Here is a 17,760-nt window from a genome sequence, read left to right on the forward strand (position 1 = left end):
AATCTTTAAAATGGCAGTTGGCGGGAGATTTATCGAGAAGAACTGACAATAGATGGTCCACTAGAATTACACTGTGGTATCCAAGAGGCGTCAAGAGACCAAGAAGACGTCCAAATTTAAGATGGGACCATGACATAAGGAAACAAGCTGGTACAACATTGCACAGAAAGCGAATATTAGACAATCGTGAATGAATGTTCCGAAAGAGTTCCGCGGTTAGTACAATTATACCTAGAGCTAAGATTATTACTATTACAAAAATTTATATTAAACTCAAGTCTTCCGGGTTGAACCGCGTCGATTATCATTGCACCAGCAGTAATGCATTGGTTAGTGATCAGTGTAGTAGTGTATAGGGGCTTGGGAGACTGAGACCTCGGAAGCCCTGAAGAAGACATCAAAGAGGATGTCGAAAACTCGGCGGAATGATAATTGACGCGGTTCAACCCAGAAGACTGTTAAGTTTAATATTAATTCTTGTAATAGTATTAATCTTAGCTCTAGGTTTATTATATATACTTTTATTTGTACACCTTCATAAAAATCTTAAATATCAAATTAACCAAAACTTCGTCAAAAAAGCAGAAGACTAGGTTCACCCTGAGCACCAGGTAGCTTGAGGACTATCGCCGTCAAAATATTCGTGTTCAAAGACCTTGAAAACCCCCAAGTAATGACTTTCGACTGATTTCGAATGAAAATAAAATAAAACTCTAGGAGACAAGAACCACCCTGAGTACCATGTAGCTCGAGGACCATCGTCGTTATTATATTCATATTCAGCGACCTCGAAAACCTCTGAGTAACAAAATTAAACTCATTCCTGTCGATATTTTCTTAGTTGCAAATTTTTCATTTTCTATGCACTTTTCTTATGCACAAAATGCAATTTTCATTTTACCACCTTGAATTTTGTTCAGAAACTTTCCAAAATGTTTCACAGCGATTCATCTGGTTGCAGAAAATTGATAGTTTTAGTGGTTCATTTCCTCGCCTAATTTAACAGACGCTTTCCAGGACAAAAAATCAGCACATGTTTTCTATATTTGTTTAAACAGAAATAAGTATTTAAGAATAGTTGCCAACCTTCGATGACGAAGAGCCACAGAAGACAGAAAAGATATAAAAAAGAGAAGGTAGTAGGGAGGAGGAAAGGTGTTAAAATTAAGCATTTTTATAAAGAATTACAAAATTTACAAATCTACTGGTTTTGATTAAAAAATTTACATTTTGGAAATTGATTTAATCCAAACTTACACAGCAGTACTTGATACATAAATTTAAATTTAAAACATTTACAATTCTTCTTTCTCATCTAAATCTATGTCGGAGAGATCAATATCCTCTTCCTCTGGAAGTACACCATCCTTGCCGTCCCAAGGTTCGATTTTGTTTATTTTTGGAAGCTGTTGGCCCTTTACAGGAGCAGTATTGCCTTTACCATAGGACAAATTTCTAAGGAAAAGAATAAATCTATATTACTGAACATTATTTAGAGTAATACTTTTTGTTATTGCCAATCAACATTTTTTTTTAATTTGATTTTATTTTCTAAACATGAATGACAAAGAAAAAAATTTTGTATTTTTCTTACCTTAAAAATTCATAAATACCATCCTTGGAAAAAGATCCACGGAGAATGGAATATTTCATTTTTTTCGAGTTAATAACAGCCATAGCTGGATACCCAAATCCACCAATATCAAGGGAATTCTCTAAATCAAGTTGTGTACCTGCTTCAGACCAGACCCATCTATAAAAATAATAAAATTATTTTTTTGATTAGATAGAGATATTAGATTGACAGAGATATAGTTAAAAGAAGAGGAAGGCGGAAGCTGCATAACAATACAATTCCTAAGAATTACAAAGCACTAGATCCCATGGACTTAACAACACAGATTCAAAGTTACTAAATATAGCATCAACCAGAATATACAGAGCTAAGTTGTGCTCTTATGCATGCAGCTGCTATCATTGTTAAATAGAGGAAGATATCTGTAATGAAATTTTGTGTTAAAAACAGTACTTTGAAATTAATACAATTAGAAACTTTGGTTACAAAATTTGATTTTCACCAAATACATGACATTTAAACATAAAAAACATTAGGCTCAGTTTGATGTGTATATGAACCAAATATAATATAATATAATAAATATATATATATATATATATATATATATATATATATATATATATATATATATATATATATAAGAAAAAAGAAGTACTTGTGACTACTTGTGACAGAGAAGCATTTATTAGATTAGGACATTTTTATATTAATTATTTTTAAGATGTATTAGCAGCAATTTTTATTTACTAAACTAATTTTTATTTGGTAAGTTAACAAAAATTGTTTTTTCTTTCTAGTTCAACCTTGTAAGATATTTTGTCTTTTTTTAGCAGCTCTTGATAATAATTGTAAACACAATTGAAAGCTCGAGATATAAAAAAATAGTTAACCAATAGCCCTTTTATGGCTCCAACCCATCCAAAACAGTTGTGGAAGTTCAACTGAAATGAAATGCAGTCTAGTATTTGGTCATTATAACCAAAATAACAGCCAGGTACGCTAGCAGCAACAACAGCCAGGTACATAGCGTACCTGGCTGTTATTTTGGTTATAATAACCAAATACTAGACTGCATTTCATTTCAGCTGAACTTCCACAAGTGTTCCTGATGATGAGTTGAATAACTCGAAACACGTGTAGAGCAATGGTGGAGTTCCGATTGAAATGAAATGCAATCTTTTACTTTCATTTAAAAGTCTTTCTCTACGTAAAGAGCGAAAAAAATGTAGAGGTTTACACAGTCATTTATGTTATTTATTTTATGTGTATGATAAGAAAGTGATATTTCTGGCATCCATTTTAAATATGTGCAGTGTGTTTCTGTCTATTGGATGGTTGGCAAACATCATAAATTAATGAAGCTGTCTGTGAAATTTAAAGTACCAGACAATTAAGTAAACAATTAAATAAGTAATTAATAACGATTAATAACAATAGTGCTCAGTTGTAGTTTTTTGTTGTCATTTGCTTTTAATGTGGATTGATCATAAGTTGTTACAACATCAAAAAATCCTACATATTGGTTTATAAGTACAAATTCTACTATTGAAATCGTTTAGTTATAAATTTACACACTTTTATTTTTTGTAGTGAACTGAAGCAGCTTTTGAAATAATTAAAAAGCAAAATGTATTCAATATATCAATGAAGTAGTTAACTTCTCTTTTTTTGCCAACATAAATGACTAAGTTAACCTCTGCATTCACCTGCTGAATACATTTGAAATGTTGAAATATATATATATATATATATATATATATATATATATATATATATATATATATATATATATTTGTGTGTGTATGTGTGTGTGTGTGTGTACATGTAAATTATAAATATTAGATATTAATGCAGGGATATAGAATAGGAAGAACAGACTAAATTTGGATTGTATATAAAGATAAACACAGTAGAGAATGAGTAAATTCTGTGAAGGGTAGAGATAAGAGGAGGCCTAAAAGAGGGAAATGTTATTTCATAAAAAAAGTATTTAGTACTGACAGTAGATTACTTTATACAAACACTATGACACATACCCCCACATCTTCTTCTTGAATGTTTCTCCAATACCAGCAAGCATCTTAATATAATTATTTCTACATTCAGACTGACAATCTAAGATGTGAGGAAGAACAGCAACTACACACAGAGGTTTGTCTTCACACAATTTCTTAAATGACTTGTCATCTAAAATTTGAGTTACTTCTGGTGCTGGAATATTCTCTGCTAACTTTTCTAAAGCCCAGTTAACAATGTCACTTGATGTACGACCACCATCATAATCTGTAGGAGAATCTTTTGCATCTGGGGCAAAGAATTTGATTGTTGGATATCCTGCAAACAGAATTTTTTGTAGCTTGTAATAATTTATATTGCAAATGGAAAAATTACAAGATAATTAGATTATATTGTAGTTCCTATAGCTTTAATAACATATATTGAGATACCTGATAGGCATAAAAATAGGAGAAGTCTTGGATAAAAAGTATATATTTAGGTATTTAACTATACACACATTATACACATAATTGTTCATTCATCTACAACATATCAAGAAAGTAGAATAATACACATACATTTGCAGCAAAGGAAACACCCAGTGAATCCATTCCAGATATTGAAGTTGAGATCTGCTCATTAGCAACAATTGTTACATATTCTCAATTTTACTGCTTTGAATCTCTAGTGGTGAGTGAAAAATTGAATATTTTGGGAATATAGTAATTCAGCCTGAGGTGGAGTACTATAATAGAAACTTTCATAAACAGATGGTACAGTCCAAAATAGGAAAATTAAGATCTGCTATTTATAGGAAAAATGGTTACCACTGTCTCATGTATGTAATAGAAGAAAACTGTATGTTTATAAATGGTGTCTTCTAGATTAACCAAAGTGCAATAAAACAAGGAAAAGTGGCCTCTCACAAGTTAACTAAAATATGTTACTTTTGTTTTATAAATATAGTTTTACCTTGTACTCCATATTGTGATGCTCTTGCTTGATGAACAGTTGCATCTAATGCTCCAAGTTTTACCTTGCCTTTAAGTTCAGCTGCAGCTTTAGACCAATGAGGAGCAAGGTTTTTGCAGTGCCCACACCAAGGTGCAAAAAATTCTACTAGCCACATATCATCAGATTTCAGTACTAGCTTTTCAAAATTGCTATCAGTCAATTCAATTACATGGCTATTATCAGACTAGAAGAAAAAAAGCATTCAATACAAATACTGTTAAGATTTTAATCTTTAATATCACCTACATCATCAGACTGTGATCCACCTAAACCAAGATTTGCTTTAGCTTTTGCTTTAGCTGCCTTAAGAGCACCTTCAACAATATCTTTGGCAGTTCTACCACCATTAAAATCTTCAGGTTTACGTTTATCTGTCCCAAAAATTTTTATAGTAGGAAATCCTCTAATTCCATACTGACCTCCTAATTCTTTGTGCTGGTCTACATCTACTGCTCCAACTTTCACAATACCCTAAAAATTTATTTTGTATTAAAAATATCCATTATGTATGTCTTACACTTTTGAAAAAATTCCTTATTGATTTGATAACATTAGAGACAGTAGGGCTATCCAGGAACAAATATTTAAGTACCTAATTATTTATGTATATTAATTGTATATAAGTACTTACTTTTAAAGCATTGGCTGCTTTGGTATATTCTGGTACTAAATTCTTACAATGACCACACCAAGGAGCAAAGAATTCAACCACCCACACTTCATCTCCTTTGACCACCAATTTATCAAAATTACTTGGTGTTAATTCAACTACATTTCCACTACTAGGGTAGAGAGCTAGAGATGACTGGAAAAAAAGACCTAAAACTATATGCAAAAGAATAAGTTTTTTATTTTATGTTGTACACAGGGATAAGTGTATTCCCCTAACCTCAATTAGATAAATAAAAGGGATTTAGTTTAATACTAAAACACATATGGAAAACATACTTATTTAGAGTAGTGAATGATTAAAGATCAAAAGGACAAGATCAGCACAGCAAAAAGCAATCACATTATACTTTTAAATATTCTAGTTTACTTTTTTACTTGAAAATATTATAAAACATAGTAAACCGGCAAAATACAACGTTAGGAGTTAAAAGTATAAATATATCGTTGCTCTGGATTTTGTTTAAAAATTTTTAATGTAAAAAAATTGTGACCATATACACAAAAAACAGTGGTTTTGTGAATTAATACTTACAAAGTATTTGTATCATTTTTAACACAGCAATTTTACATTCAAATATATTCAGTTCTTAGAGTAGAAAATATTCAGCAGTCTTTTTTATGCACCATCCAGATTACACATTCAATTTCCACCTACCGGAGCTACTGAATTCAGATAATTAGCAAAACGAAATACCCCTCTCTCACAAAACAAATTTTGCCAAGCAACCAAATTTTCGTGGTATGATTTGATTCGTTCATTTCGGAACGTAGGCAGCAGCTAGGTTGTCTCGGTTTACGGCTTACGGCACAGATAAAATGCGACAATACATACGCCATATTGTGTGACGTCACAATATCTAATGTGCAAATACAATATTAGTCCATATCAGTTCATTTTAACGTTTTTTAGAAACGTTTCAGATTGTTTATTACATTACCTTTATTATTATTTTTAGTAATAAGACAAAATTGGAGACCCTATTTTTCGCGTAACTAAGTTTATTTTGTAGGAACCATGAAGAATTCTTAAATTTCAAATAAAAAATAAATTTCTACTCAGTTTGGATGTATGACTAATAAATTATCAAAAAACTAAAGCTAAGATCAACGACCTTTCATACATATTAACTCTATTCATACCTAAAGCACAGAATAAATAACAATCAGAATGTCCACTCTCAGATGCCGCCTTTGAAGTTTGTCAGCACGCGATCGCCATATTTTAAACGGAAACATAGACTCGAATTGAGAAATTTGTGACAAAATACGACAGAACTGTAATTTAAATTTTTAGAGATTAATAATTTAGTACATTTGAAATAATTTAATAAATTCTTCAACTAAAAGTACGAATAAAATAGTGCATATTATGTCTATAGTTGCCGTAAATAAATTAAACCGGGTTAATTTTTCTATGTACATCAGATAAAATGTCACTGAACAGCACTGGTTCCGTTTAAAACATGGCTGATTCCGTCTGTGCGAACGAGATGCGCATACCTATTTTTTCAAGCAGAGTGGGCATTCTGATTGTTTTTATTCCTAAAGCAGATATCATAAAGATTTAAAACAAATCAAAATAGGTAGTAGAAGAAGAAAGGAGAAAAAGTCGTCGAAGAAATGAAAATTTTAACAAAAACTAAAACATATGAAGAAATATGTATATTTTTAATGTGTCTTAATTACGAAAATGTCCAATTTTTAAACCCCAGATTAAAAAACAATAGTTTATTAATCTTTGGTCGTTAATCTTTATTCTGTGGTAAAATTTTTACAGATTTACGATTCTGTGTTTGACAAGAGACGCTCGAACTATTTTCATTTTCATTCATACTTTGCTTTTGCTGTCAATGCCGTAATGGTGGTTAGGAAAAGTGAATTATCTTAAAATAAAAAAAGTGAAAATGTTTCCAAAAAAGATTTAAATAACATTATAAGATATTAAAGTGCTCAGAACAATTCGAAGTAGCATATTTCTGTCATAATTTGGAAATAATTATGATGGAGAGAATTGTGGCTTCATCAAAATGGTGGGTGTTTGTTTTTTGGTTAACATAATAGTTTTGATAAGTTTATGTTTGGCTAAACCAAGAGACTGCCCAAAGATATGCTCATGTTTGGGAGCATATGTAGACTGTTCCTCAAAGAAATTTGAAACCAATTCCCTCAGTATACCAAAATGGGCAACACATTTGTAAGTTGTTTTATTATGTTATTTTTTTGGATGTTATTTACCTTTAATTTTAAGGAATTTGCAAAACAGTTCAATAAAGAAATTAACAGATGTCAATTGGAAACGTCTCTCGGCGTTAACAGAACTTACTTTAAACAAGAATGCCATTTCTTCCATCCCAAAAGATGTATTTCAGTATCAAAGTCAGTTGAGGATATTGTAAGTAACTTTTAATTATAATTTACTAAGCAATAAGCAATTATAAGTTCATTTGTAATAGAAACAATAAACATGCCTGAAAAAAATATCTAAATATGAAAAGTTCAGGTGATAGATGAAAAGTTGCTAATGCAAATCTGTAAATTTAGCACAATTATTGTTTTCAATATCCAATGAAGGTATCACATAAATGGTAAAATTAAGACTGTAATGTTTTTACTTTCAAATTGGATGTCTTAATATAATTATCACAATAAAGGAATAAATTATATATTTATCCAAATTTGTAATTTTTGAAATAATTCACTTATATCTGAACCTTATTTGAGAACTTGTCTAAAGGAGATGAGGCTTGGGATATGTGGTTTTATTGAACTTCTTGAAAATGGTATTGCTAGTGGCCAGAGAAGAAAATGTACCAATCATGTGATTCAAGAAAACTGTATAATACAATTATACCTTTAATAATTCTTATAAATGCTGATGACAGTGATAGATGTGTAATCTTATCAGATAGTAAATAAATTGAAGTGGTTAATTCAGATGATGAATGAGGAATTATTCAATATTATATATTTATCACAATGCATTATTGTCACCATGAAGTTAGATTTAAGTTACTGCGAGTTTTCAATAAAGTAATATACAATCATTTTGTAATAAGAAAATAAACTTAAGTCTATAAATTAATAATCAAGACAAGTCTCAAATATTTTAAATAGTAAAAGAAAAACTTTTTTGTAGAAATGTTTTCTGTTGTTTCATTAAAATAATCCTTGCATCTGCAAATTTAAAGGTGATATTTTTGTTTCTAGTTTTTTATGGCATCTCAAATTAACTCTGTTTTGGATTAAACTCACAGTGATGTGGAGAAAGTTTAAAATTTTGTTTTATTTGAACATTTTGCTGATGTTTTATTTATTGTAATTATGTTATTGTTTAACCCTAAGCTAAGTCACATTTTTAATATTAAATCAGTAGATTTTTTAATACCTCTGCACGTTTTAGTTCATCTGGATAATATAATTGCAAATTTTGAGCTATTTTTCATGAATCACATAGATTTAATCAGTTCCAATACAGTTAATAATATCTTTTCTTTTCCATGATAAATTCTTCATATCAATGGTTAAAAGTCATAACCTCGAAAGTAAAAATTTTAAATTTTTTAGGAGAGTGAAAAAACTTCAATGTTTAGTACATATTTTTTCTGTCTTAGTGTTTATTTAACTATTAGTTTGAAGAAACATGACAATATGTAGTTTTCATGAATCTAGGATTTTGCAGGAATATTCAAAACAATATTTTCAACCCAAATCCTCAAATGTAAAAATGGTAAATTTTTGACTTATGTTTCAACATTTAACTGTTGATATATCATTTTTATTTGCTTTTATTTTAGTGCTAATGCAGCTTTCTCATTCTTTGTCAAATTTTTCATTTATTATTAAAAATTTGTTGCTGTGTTATTTTTTGTCTTTATTGAGCTTTGAGAATGTTCCCATATACTATCATCAAATATAATATGGTAATGTCAAATACATCTTGTTATTATCATTTATATGAATTTTGTTTAATTTTTGTTTGTTTCTGAAATATTTTAAATCAAATGGTATCATATGACAGTTTTTAGTTTATGAATTTTCTGTATAAATAATAATTTTGTATTTATTATAAGTAAATAAGACAAGTTGCTTACTTTTTTTGTTGAATCAAGTATAGTTATAATTACAACAAAAATTTTAAATATGGTAAATGTCAAAAAGTTCTAAAAATTAAAATTAATAAAAAGAGGGAATTGGTTTTAATACTAAAAGTATTCACTTCAATAAAAACTTTACACTTTATATTGAGTCAGGGATGAGCTAATATAAAACTTATAGTGTGCAAATAAATTATAGAGTTATTCTGCAAAAACTCTAGTTTGGCAACTTTTGTAGAAATTATACATGTATTACATGTGAATTTAAGATTATAAATCTTTTTATCAGTGGGGGTGGGCAGCATATTATGCTCTTCATCGTTGCTTGTCATGTTTTAATATTTTCTTCACTGAACTATTCACTAATTGTTCATTACCTATATTTTATAGCAGTATATCCCTATATTTGTGTTTGGCACTTGGTCCCCGTTTAGGATACCAACATCTGAAATATTAAAGCATTACATTTTAAAAAGCAAAACAGTAAAAGCTAAAAATAATATGTAACTAAGTTAGAAACAACTTTTGAATAGATTGGGGCCTTGTCAAGTACTTATAAATATCAAGCTTCCCCTTTTAAAGGCCTCATTCACAAATCCTGTTACTTTTTGGAAAATTTTCGTGATATTTTCTTTGTTACCTACCAAAAAAGAATACCAGAAAACTAACTTTATCACTATCATAAGCATCCACACTCATGAATAAAATAACATTTCAAATAGCTTATATTTTGACATTGTCTTTCACTCACTCTCGAACATAAGGAAAATTAAACCCCTCTTAGTAAATAATTACCAAAAAATAATACCGAATATAAAAAAACATTAAAAAATTGTATATGAAAATCCAAGAAAAATATGTAATTTTCTTTATCAAAAAAAAACATAAGTGAAAAAATAATAAATATTGATTTATATCGTCTCTACAAAAATACAATAAAAAACCTCGAAAAGTTATTTATTAATGCTCAAAAATAAATTTATTAACAAATATATTTTAATTTAAAAAAAAGAAGAGGACAAATATTCTCATCAATAATTTTATAATTAAAACAGATTGCAGTTTTTAAATAATTAAAATAAACTCAATACCCAAATTAAATTAATTAAAATTGATAATTAGATCAATATTTTACTGCATCCTGAGCGAATACAATTGGCCATTGTTTCGTTTATACTGAAATTAACGTTAATATTACATCTACTAACATACTTAACAAGTTAATAACATTACATAGTTTCTGCATGAATAAATCATACTACGTACATACTACTTAATCTCCTAAGAACTCTCAATATTGATTTTGAATTTATGTTCTTGCTAAAAAAATTCGTTACTTCTTGACGACTAAACTACCTATATGAGAACTAACTCATAAGATGCAATAATTAAATGTGTTCGTAATTAGCCGCAAAAAAAAACAAAAATAGTCAATATATATTATTCAAACTGACGTTAAGAAAAGTCACCGGCCTCTGAGTAGGACATGTGTTAAATATCTGAAAACAGGTGGCCCTCTAGATGTAGAAACAAATATGACATGCGAACCATCAAAGCGTTTGTTGAAAAACAGTGTATAAACACTTTTAAATATTTGGACGAGATCGCGAAAGGTGTGTTGGTTGTGGCGCGTCTAAGTATATAAATATGTGGTAAGAATGGAGTGGTCGGAAGAAAATATTATAAGACTTATTGATGCTTACCGTGGGAAATCCTTATTGTGGGATCTTTAGCATAAAGACCATTACCAAGAAAGCATCACTCATAACAGAAATGGCAGATCGCAGAAGGTTCGTCAAGATGAAAAATTTCCACGAAAACTGAACGCGTCGCCCACACACGGCGCCAAGTGCGTGGATTTGGAAACATGTGTTAGAATATAGTAGAGTAGCGACTCTTCTCTAGCGCGACATTCGGCGTAACACGCTGCGGCAGATGACAAGTGAATGATTTCCAGGGATTCCCCGAGCATATTTGCTATCGATATTGAATTAGTGGGCACTCTCAACGAGGCGCCGACCATAGGATCGTACCATATTATTATCGCCAGGTAAAATAAATGCATTACTTTAAAAATGCGAGCGTTCACTGTCAAGCGCAGCGCACAGCTTCGAGCCAGGTATCGGACCATGGACATAGAGCATAGTATTTGAGCTTGGTATTTTTTCGACCCTCGACCATGGAACTCTACGATCAAAACGCAATATGGACAAAGAAACGTTGATAAGTTTTGTATAAAAATCACCACAATAGCATTATATTGAAGAAACCGTGGTCCGCAAATGCTGTAATGATATGAGGAAATTTTTGTGCAAACACATTTTATCTGTACTGCAGTAAAAGTGGTTTAAGTATTTGTAAAATGTCTGTTTCAAAGTTATTCTAAACAAGAATGTAGTGTTCTTTTCTTCATTTATTGCCGTTATTTATTGACAGAATTATCTTATTTGTATAAAAAATTTAACCTATATATTACGATTATATTTAGTTTAAGTTAGATTACATTAATTTACTCTTTATTGTACAAAATATGTTTTAAGTCAGCTGGTCTGCCTGCAGCAAAATGTCTGGCTTGAAAATTTTGAACCTCATTTGTAAATTGAGGTAGTGTTCCATACCTTCTCTATCAATTATTGTATTATGCAATAGTTCTGAACTACTGCATTCAAACCATTCCCTCAAGTTCTTAAGCCACAATATTCTTCATCTTTCCACATTTTGCTTTCCTCGAATTTTGCCTTGCATAATAAGATGCAATAATGAGTATTTTTGTCCTTTCATAACATGGCCTAATTACTCAAGTTTTCTTCTTTTGATAGTCAATATTATTTCAGGTTCATTTCCTATTTTTCTATAACTTCTGCGTTTGACATTCTTTGAGTTCATAAGTCCTTTGAGTTGCCACTTACTTCTCAGAATTCCAATAACGCATTCTACAGTTCGCCGAGCCCGGGATAAACGTTTGTTAAAAATTTCTCTGTCTATAAGGTTTAAATAGGTTCTCCAATGATACGTTTCGTCAGCTATTATGACATGAAGCAAAATCAAGTTTGTGCCTGGAAGAGGACTATTATCCGGTAAATTAAGTGTGCTTTGCACAATATGGTTATAGAAAGCAGACGCCCTGAATGTCTCGCCATCACTCTGTTCATGGATATCAGATAGAACATTCCACAAACATTATGTTACTTCACTTATAATATTATACACTGTACTATTTCCCATATGAAAAGAATGTGCTAAACTACGGAATGATATGCCGGTAGCAGTGGCGTGCCGTGACATTTGAAGAAAGGGATGCAAATTAAAGGAAATTATAAAAAGACTTACTAACCTTTTTACTTGTAGTGCAGCTCTATTCTTCTGTCAACCTTGGCAAACTCGTTTATGACAGACTCATAAAAACTTTGATTTTCAGACATTTCTGTAATAAGTTCTTTTTCAATTGATAAAATCGCTAAGTTAGCTAGCCTCTCCTCACTTGTGGAATTTCTGACAAAGTTTTTAATCCGCTTTAGTACAGAAAAACTTCGTTCTACAGACGCACTTGTAGCAGGTATTGTTATCACTAAGTCACATAATTTTGAAACCTCAGTCTATGCTTCATCCAGTTCAGTTTGTTTAAGAAATGTCAGCATTTTAGAACTAGTATCAGTTTGTACAGAGTGTTGGGAAGCATACAAAACGCACAGTTGGGAATGCTGGGAAAGAATGTCAAAAAAGTTTGCATAATGTATTTTTAGACAATTAAAAGCCTCTTCCGGGAAACTACAGTTGGCATATTTATTGAAGTTGCATAACTCCACAAATCTTAACTCACAAAGTTTTTTAAATCTTTCTTTAAGCTGCTGGGAAATATTATCTATTATTTCACAAAAAAGTCGATTATAAGATATTTTTGTGTCGCCTACACCGTCAATTCTAATGCGTTTTCTCTTGGGTTCCATCTCTTCGAGGTCACAAGTTTTTTGCCACATTGCTCCCTCTGTCTATTGATTTGGACTTAGAATTCGTTAATTTTTTTAATACAAAATCCAATATCATTCGATTTAGTCTGCAATACATCAAATACAATGTCTGTATAAGGGAATATTTCAGAAAATACTTAAAGCAAAAAATTAAAATCAAAATCTCGTTTGACTAATTCCAAATAACCTCTTGAGGAATTCACAGTTTCAGGGTCCCAACGGTCTTTATGCTCCAAAATGCTTTCAAATAACTCTATTAGGGATTGAAGATATTGGGAAACTGTTTTTACTAACCTCCCATTGTAGTTCCATCTGGTGGGAGCTGCTCGAGGGAACCTTTTCTGAAGAATGACATCTAAAGCATGTGTCCTTTTGGACGATTTAGAAAAAAAAAGCAGCCATTCCGCTCAAGGTTTGGAAAAGTACTTTGCAAGTCTTATTGAGTGCGACTGATTGCGCTTGAACTAAATTTAGCCTGTGTGCAAAGCAGTGCACAAAAATTGCATTTTGAAACCTCTTAACTTTGGTTTGAAGTCCTCCCAGGTGCCCAGCCATTACGGCAGCTCTATCATAACTTTGAGCGACAAGTTTGGAACCACAGTCCAGTTCCTCAACTATATTACAAACATGTCTATATATACCTGCTGCCGATCTATCTGCAGTTATATCCAAAAATCCCCAAAATCGTTCTTATATTTCACCATTATTTTTGATGTAACGCAGAACAACTGACAATTGACCGAAGTTGACGATATCTGTAGTTTCATCTAGAACAATGGAAATAAATTGTGCTTCTTTTATTTCTTCTTTGATTTTTTGCAGAACAATATTTGCCACAGAATTGATCAAATTGTTTTGTATCCTATTCGAGGACCTCGAAATACAGTAGATTGATCTAAATGACTTTTTAGTAGTTCGTCATATTCAGATAAAAAATTTGCTAAAACCACAATATTTCCTTTATTTACAGATTCATAATTTTCATACACACACTTAAAACATTTTTGAAAATAATTCACAGCAGAATTGTTAAAACTCTTGAATATGAAATTAGTGACACACAATTTGGCTTTAGAAATGGCATGAGTACAAGAGATGCTTTGTTCGGCTTGAATGTGCTGGCTCAGAGATGCATGGACATGAATCAGGACATGTACTTATGTTTTGTAGACTTTGAAAAGGCATTTGATAAGATTCAACATATAAAGCTTGTAGATATATTAAAAAGCAAAAATATTGACAGTCGTGATATGAAAATTATATCTAATTTATATTGGAATTAAACTGCCAAGGTAAGTGTTGACAACCAGTACACCCAAAATATCAAAATACAGAGAGGAGTCCGTCAGGGTTGCGTGCTGTCCCCACTACTTTCCAATGTCTACAGTGAAGCGGTATTTCAAAAAGCGCTCTTAGGCTCAATAGAAGGTATATCTATCAATGGAGAAGTTTTGAATAACTTACGTTTTGCAGACGATACAGTAATAATGACGGATATCAACAATGATTTACAGAACGTAATGCAACGCCTTAATGAACGCTGTCATGAGTACGGACTGCAGATAAATTTAAAGAAAACTAAATGCATGATCATGACTAAATCTGCACATGCACATATCCAACTGACTATTGAAGATACTGCAATTAAGAGTGTTAATAACTATAAATACTTAGGAACATGGATAACATCAGATGTAGACCAAACCAAAAACATTAGGACACGCATTGAAATAGCACGTGCATCATTCATTAAACTTAAAAAGTTTCTTTGTTGTCGGGATATAAGACTAGAACTACGCCTGAGAATGCTTCGATGTTACGTGTTCTCTACTCTTCTTTATGGCTTGGAAGCGTGGACACTAAAACAAGTCCATCTGAATAAGTTGGCCGTCTTTGAATTTTGGTGTTACAGAAGAATCCTGCGAATATCATGGATTCAAAGAATGTCAAACGTGGAAGTAACTAGAAGGATAGGAAATGAGGCGGAAATAATATTAACTATCAAAAGACGAAAACTTGAGTACTTAGGACATGTGATGAGAGGGCAAAAATACGCATTATTACAACTTATTATGCAAGGCAAAATCCGAGGAAAGCGAAATGTGGGAAGACGAAGAATATCCTGGCTTAAGAACTTAAGGGAATGGTTTGAATGCAGTAGTGCAGAACTTTTTAGAGCGGCAGTCAACAGAGTCCGCATAGCTATGATGATTTCCAACCTTCGATAGAAGATGGAACTTAAAGAAGAAGAAGAATTTTCATTATGCACTCGGAAACTAATTTCATGTTCTCCAAGGAAACATTTTTTTACTTGTTCATTATGCATGCGGTGACTAACTTTAAGCTGATTATCTAGAGCGTGATCAATTCGTGTTTTGCAAAAAGTCTTTTCTTTTATAACTGCTTCTAAATGCGTTTTACTTAAAATGTGTCGTTTTATAGATTTGTGCAAATTATTTAAATCTGAGTAACCCGTACTACACTTCCACGCGTTTTTCTCACTTCTCACTAAATAATATACACGGAAAACAAAATAATCTCGAGAGAGTTTTACAACCTGTCAACCACTTAAAGGAATCGTATATATTTTTGTTAAAATAACGTGTACATTTCGTCGACTTGGTTTGAATTTCCAGTAATGGTTTTGGCCTGTCTACTTCCTCATGTTAGGGTATTGGACCCTAAAACAAAAATTTATTTTCGAATCAATGTACTCCAGTTGTTAAATAATGTGTTTCCAACACCTTCCACGTCTACTATAAATGCGGAGCGTATTCCGAATTATCAAAATGTATCATTTAACAACACAAGTTTGCAAAGCCCAAAACATCAATTCAGCAAACTTCACAAGCTTGGAATTATCCAAATTTTAATTAAATATTTGTGGTAATTTTTTTTAACTTAAAAGCAATAATAATAAAAAAATTGTAACTTTGGCCTACTGTCTTTTTATATTTAATATTTTGTATAAAGCTTTAATACATACCTTCTTGTTACCATTAACCGTTCTTCAAATGAAATTGGCGTGGCATAGTTTTATCCAAAGCATTATCGATTTTGCATAAAATATACTCAAAAGTTTCTATATCCATCCTTATATACTGAACAAATCGACGTTTATCTTTTTGAAGTTGTTAAAAAGGTGGTGAAATTTTCCATTCGTTTTTTGTTTAAAGGATGAACTTTGTATTTTCTCTTTTCCATAGAACACCATTTTTTTAAATTTGATTCGAAAAGAATAGCATCCTCATCTGACGACGATGAACATTCCATACTGCCGGCAAACGTACAACAAACACTGACTTAAATACGAAGAGACAACAACGATACCAGTGGAAGATTCCTCGTTTTGAACATGAAGAGTACGATGATATGCTCTAGGCGAGGATACGATGCGATGGTCTCCGTTATGAACGGTGACTCTATTTCGATAAAATCTCAAAAATCCAATTTAAGTAATGGCAAATCATAGCACAGATAATCCGCAGTCCGGATAATGCGCGCAAGGATAATTGAGGTTCTACTGTATTTTAAATGCAGAATACATAAAAATTAATGTTGAACATCCAATAAAAACGTTGTACACACATCAAAATAATCTAGGAGACACCTCTATTAATAGCTTTAAATCAATGTTATCTGCAAATACAAAAGTAAATTTACGTTTTTAATCTTTTTTGTTGTTTTGTCGATTATTGTATCAACTTTGACGGTAATCCTGATAAGAATGACTAAAAAATTTAACAAAACATCAATATGGTACCTGATTTTCGATGTCTATATAGATTTTTATCTAGTTTTGCAATTGCCAATAATGGAGAGACATCATTTAAATCGCGAAACGCAGTGGCGTGCTATAGGGATGCGTCAAGCTGGCAGAAGTCAAAGAGACGTTGCTGAGGTTCTCCACACGAACAGAAGTGTCATGAATCGTCACAGAAGCTGGTGATGTTGCTGAACGTCATACAGGCCAGGCCGTACAAAGATAACAAACCATATTGAAGACCGTTTTATTACGTTGCAGGCTTTGCGATATCGCACTATAACTGCATCACAATTACAAATGAGGCTGCAAGAGACCCATCAATATTTGTAAGTGGCCAAACCATTAGAAATAGACTGCATGAAGTAGGGTTAAATGCTCGAAGACCTGTGAGAGTGCCTGTGTTATCCAGAGAAAGACGTGAGTAGGCCTCTATTTTCTTCACAGATGAGTCCCGATTGGATTTGCACCATATACAAGACGGACAAGAATTTGGAGACGATCTGGCAATGCGGAACGATTGGCCAATATGCAGGAGGTTCATAGATAGCAAGGTGGTAGTATAATGGTATGGGGTGGCATCACTCTTGGTGGAAGAGCCAATCTTGTTTGTCTGGAACGGTTTTTAAATGTAACAGATTACCGTGATATTATTCTCCAACCCCTTGTACC

At 31.7% G+C, this 17,760-nt stretch overlaps 2 protein-coding genes across 2 annotated transcripts in view; one reads left to right on the plus strand and one right to left on the minus strand.

The window, feature by feature from the left end:
* Positions 1-1,171: 1,171 nt before the first annotated feature.
* On the minus strand, positions 1,172-5,975 carry CaBP1 (Protein disulfide-isomerase A6 homolog CaBP1). Its single transcript, XM_072546704.1, has 7 exons — positions 5,796-5,975; positions 5,223-5,416; positions 4,838-5,062; positions 4,550-4,775; positions 3,616-3,913; positions 1,595-1,753; positions 1,172-1,455 (listed from the first exon to the last, which is right to left on the minus strand). Exons 1-7 carry the CDS (start codon positions 5,809-5,811, stop codon positions 1,296-1,298), a joined length of 1,278 nt encoding a protein of 425 aa, XP_072402805.1. The 5' UTR covers positions 5,812-5,975; the 3' UTR covers positions 1,172-1,295.
* A 1,120-nt stretch (positions 5,976-7,095) lies between these two features.
* lbk (leucine-rich repeats and immunoglobulin-like domains protein lambik) overlaps positions 7,096-17,760 on the plus strand; it is a 43,428-nt gene continuing 32,763 nt past the window's right edge. The window contains exons 1-2 of the mRNA XM_072546706.1: positions 7,096-7,457; positions 7,512-7,655. Coding sequence (XP_072402807.1) covers positions 7,291-7,457; positions 7,512-7,655 — 311 coding nt within the window. The 5' untranslated portion in view covers positions 7,096-7,290. The remainder of the gene's footprint in view (positions 7,458-7,511; positions 7,656-17,760) is intronic.

The sequence above is a fragment of the Diabrotica undecimpunctata genome, chromosome 10, assembly GCF_040954645.1.
Source record: "Diabrotica undecimpunctata isolate CICGRU chromosome 10, icDiaUnde3, whole genome shotgun sequence".
NCBI classification, from domain to species: domain Eukaryota; kingdom Metazoa; phylum Arthropoda; class Insecta; order Coleoptera; family Chrysomelidae; genus Diabrotica; species Diabrotica undecimpunctata.

Excerpts from the sequence above, each read along its gene's own strand:
- CaBP1 (XM_072546704.1), bottom strand. Across the intron at positions 5,063-5,222 it reads AAGCAGCCAATGCTTTAAAA|GGTATTGTGAAAGTTGGAGC; the intron begins GTAAGTACTTAT and ends ATAAATTTTTAG. Across the intron at positions 3,914-4,549 it reads ATCACAATATGGAGTACAAG|GATATCCAACAATCAAATTC; the intron begins GTAAAACTATAT and ends TTCTGTTTGCAG.